The 4,496-nt window shown below is 42.0% G+C and overlaps 1 protein-coding gene across 1 annotated transcript; it reads left to right on the top strand.

The window, feature by feature from the left end:
• Window positions 1-635: 635 nt before the first annotated feature.
• Window positions 636-3,873, top strand: LOC135536260 (ephrin type-A receptor 4a-like; the record flags this gene model as incomplete). Its single annotated transcript, XM_064962625.1, has 2 exons — window positions 636-697; window positions 3,664-3,873. Coding segments are annotated over 2 exons (272 nt in total), but the record flags the coding sequence as incomplete, so codon positions are not given.
• Between the last annotated feature and the right edge of the window lie 623 nt (window positions 3,874-4,496).

Genomic DNA, 4,496 nt, shown 5'->3' with positions numbered 1-4,496 from the left:
GAGTGGCTTCAGAAGAAGCATTTCAAGGTCCTGGAATGGCCTAGCCAGTCTCCAGATCTCAACCCCATAGAAAATCTTTGGAGGGAGTTGAAAGTCCGTGTTTCCCAGCAACAGCCCCAAAACATCACTGCTCTAGAGGAGATCTGCATGAAGGAATGGGCCAAAATACCAGCAACAGTGTGTGAAAACCTTGTGAAGACTTACAGAAATAGTTTGACCTCTGTCATTGCCAACAAAGGCTATATAACAAAGTATTGAGATAAACTTTTGTTATTGACCAAATACTTATTTTCCACCATAATTTACAAATAAATTCATTAAAAAATCCTAAAATGTGATTTTCTGGATTTTCCTCTCTCACTTTGTCTGTCATAGTTGAAGTGTACCTGTGATGAAAATTACAGGCCTCTCTCATCTTTTTAAGTTGGATAACTTGCACAATTGGTGTCTGACTAAATACTTTTTTGTCCCACTGTATATGTATTGTGTTCTGTGTTGTTCTGTATTATTCTGTGTCCTCAGATAAGCCAGTATATATATATTGTGTTCTGTGTTGTTCTGTGTCCTCAGGTAAGCCAGTATATATGTATTGTGTTTTGTGCATTAATGTAAAATGTTGTTCTTTCTCTTCTCAGGTAAGCCAGTGATGATCATCACAGAATTTATGGAGAATGGATCCCTAGATACCTTTCTCAAGGTTAGTTGGGGTTTTAGACTGGGTTTCTGAATAAGCACTTCGACTTCTGCTGATCTAAAAAGTGCTTTATAAATACATTTTATTGATTTTATTGAGTTTGTTCCACATTCACTCACTCACTCACTCACTCACTCACTCACTCACTCACTCACTCACTCACACTCTCTCTCTCTACCCACTTAGTCATTCTGCCTGTATTTTAAGACAGTCTGAAGCTTGTGCTGCTCCATAGTGTTTGAAGATCTCTCCTGATTGAAACAGGGATGGAAAGTAATAGAAAGTGATTGTAGAGAAACTACTAGTTCCTCATTCAGTTCAGAGTCCTTTCAGTTCTGACAGAACACCACTCAACCCCACTGGCCTCACTCCTACTGAATGATTTCACAATAACATCTGTGGAGGACAGATTCACTCACAAACCCACACACACTGCAATAATGTTTAGAGTTGCCCTTGGTATATATAGCTGAACCAGCAGATAACGAAGAGTGTTATGTCCACCTCCCCACTCCTATATCCATCCACTAGACCGTAATCCTGTTATAGCTAGCTTACGTTATCTCACAGCAATATCCACCCACGTCATCTCCTGTTCTACCACAAACACACAATACACACATACACACACATACACACACAAAGGCATGCATACACACAAGCACGCACGCAGACACACACATACACACCAGTTCTCTCTCATTCTCAGAGCAATATCCATCTACACTACCGGTCAAAAGTTTTAGAACACCTACTCATTCAAGGGTTTTTCTTTATTTTTACTACTTTCTCCATTGTAGAATAATAGTGAAGACATCACAACTATGAAATAACACATATGGAATCATGTAGTAACCAGAAAAGTGGAAAACAAATCTATATATATTTTATATTTAAGATTCTTCATATAGCCGCTCTTTGACTTGATGACAGCTTTGCACACCAGTGGCATTCTCTCAACCAGCTTCATGAGGTAGTCACCTGGAATGCATGTCAATTAACAGGTATGCCTTCTTAAAGGTATATTTGTGGAATTTCATTCCTTCTTAATGCGTTTAAGCCAATCATTTGTGTTGTGACAAGGTGGGGGGTATACAGAAAACAGCCCTATTTGGTAAAATACCAAGTTCATATTATGGCAAGAGCAGCTCAAATAAGTAGAGATAAATGACAGTCCATCATTACTTTAAGACATGAAGGCAGTCAATATGGAAAATTTCAAGAACTTTGAACGTTTCTTCAAGCGCAGTCGCAAAAACCATCAAACTCTTTGATTAAACTGGCTCTCATGAGGACCACCCACAGGAAAGGCAGACCCAGAGTTACCTCTGCTGCACAGGATAAGATCATTAGAGTTACCAGCCTCAGAAATTGCAGCCCAAATAAATGCTTCACAGAGTTCAAGTAACAGACACATCTCAACATCAACTGTTCAGAGGAGACTGTGTGAATCAGGCCTCATGGTCCAATTGCTGCAAAGAAACCAGTACTAAAAGAACACCAATAAGAAGAAGAGACTTGTATGGGCCAAGAAACATGAGCAATGGACATTAGACAGGTGGAAATTTGTCCTTCGGTCTGAAGTCCAAATTGGAGATTTTTGGTTCCAAACGCCGTGTCTTATACACCTCCAGGTAGTGTAAGGGCTATTTTACCAAGAAGGAGAGTGATGGAGTGCTGCATCAGATAACCTGACTTCCACAATCACCTGAACTCAACCAAATTGAGATGGTTTGTGATGAGTCTGACCGCAGAGTGAAGGAAAAGCAGCCAACGTGTGGTAAACCCTTCAAGCTGGTTGAGAGAATGCCCAGAGTGTGCAAAGGATGGATATTTTGAAGAATCTCAAATATAAAATATATTTTGATTTGTTTAACACTTTTTTGGTTACGACATGATTCCATGTGTTCTTTTATAGTTATGATGCCTTCATTATTATTCTACAATGTAGAAAATAGTCAAAATAATGAAAACCCTTGTAAAACAATGGACTGGTAGTGTATCTCCTCTACCGGTGTTTCAGCAGCTGTGGAGCAAGTTAATTAGGTCTTGTTTTGTGAAATGCTGATTGATTGCTCTGTCTCTCTAACCCACAGACTTCCTCCTTTAACAATCTCCCTATAGCACTTCCAGTAAGGGATTTGAGAGAGAAGGGGGGAGTGGGGGTTGGAGAGTGGAAGGGAGGGAGACAGAGGGAGGAGAAAGAAATGGGGTGAGAGAGACAATAAGAAAGAAAGAGGGAGAGAGGGGTGAAATAGAATGAAAGAGAGAGAGAGGGAGAGGGGTGAAAGTGAAATAGAATGAAAGAGAGAGAGAGAGAGAGATGCATTGTTTTTGTGACCAGTGCTTCTTCATTGATCTGGGGTCTAATGAAACCTGTGTAACTCTGTGTTTAGCCTATTACCCATAAAAATGATCTCAGAATTATATATTGGCTTTTTATGACAGTCATTATGCTCACTACCCAGATCAAACATCGCCAACATATGTGTGTGTGTGTGTGTTTGAGAGAGCAGTCTTCTTTCTCTTCCCTGTCAGTTTTCATCATCATTTAGCCAGATTATCATGGAGGGGAATGGGCTCCACTTAAAGAGAACTGTATCTGTATTGCGGTAATGAGAGTGGTAACAGTGGTGATCTGTTCTCAGTGATACAGCCTGCTGTATATTAGCAGAGGAACTGTGGAGAAGGATTTATGAGATAGAGTCAGGCTGGGGGTGTTATTCACAGAGCAGGACTGCTGTGGTGGTAACACAATGTGCATATGTGTGTTCAATGAAATTCAAGCCAATTCAATAAACTTTATTGTTCCCCAAGGGTAAATTGTTGCTGGGCTGATGGTGACAACACCGACAGAACATACAACAGCGAACATCTCTCTCTCTCTCTCTCTCTCTCTCTCTCTCCCTCTCTCCATTTCTCCCCCACCCCTCTTTCTATCTGTCTCTCCCTCTCCCTCTTTCCAATAGAAACAAGACGGTCAGTTCACAGTGATCCAGCTGGTGGGCATGCTGCGGGGCATTGCGTCGGGCATGAAGTACCTGTCTGACATGAGCTACGTTCACCGAGACCTGGCCGCACGCAACATCTTGGTCAACAGCAACCTGGTGTGTAAGGTGTCTGACTTCGGCCTGTCACGAGTACTGGAGGACGACCCTGAGGCAGCATACACCACACAGGTAAGACAGACACACACCATTATACCACACGGGTAAGACAGACACACACCATTATACCACACGGGTAAGACAGACATACACAATTATACCACACGGGTAAGACAGACACACACCATTATACCACACGGGTAAGACAGACACACACCCTTATACCACACAGGTAAGACAGACACACACCCTTATACCACATGGGTAAGACAGACACACACCATTATACCACACGGGTGAGACAGACACACACCATTATACCACACAGGTAAGACAGACACACACCCTTATACCACACTGGTAAGACAGACACACACCCTTATACCACATGGGTAAGACAGACACACACCATTATACCACACGGGTAAGACAGACACACAACATTATACCACACGGGTAAGACAGACACACACCCTTATACCCACACAGGTAAGACAGACACACACCATTATACCACACAGGTAAGACAGACACACACCCTTATACCACATGGGTAAGACAGACACACACAATTATACCTCACGGGTGAGACAGACACACACCATTATACCACACGGGTAAGACAGACACACACCTTTATACCACACGGGTAAGACAGACACACACCATTATACCACACGGGTAAGACAGACACA

Source organism: Oncorhynchus masou, unplaced genomic scaffold, assembly GCF_036934945.1.
Source record: "Oncorhynchus masou masou isolate Uvic2021 unplaced genomic scaffold, UVic_Omas_1.1 unplaced_scaffold_5843, whole genome shotgun sequence".
Classification (NCBI taxonomy): domain Eukaryota; kingdom Metazoa; phylum Chordata; class Actinopteri; order Salmoniformes; family Salmonidae; genus Oncorhynchus; species Oncorhynchus masou.
Note: the sequence above shows the minus strand (reverse complement) of the source record. Positions and strands in the feature narration are given on the sequence as shown.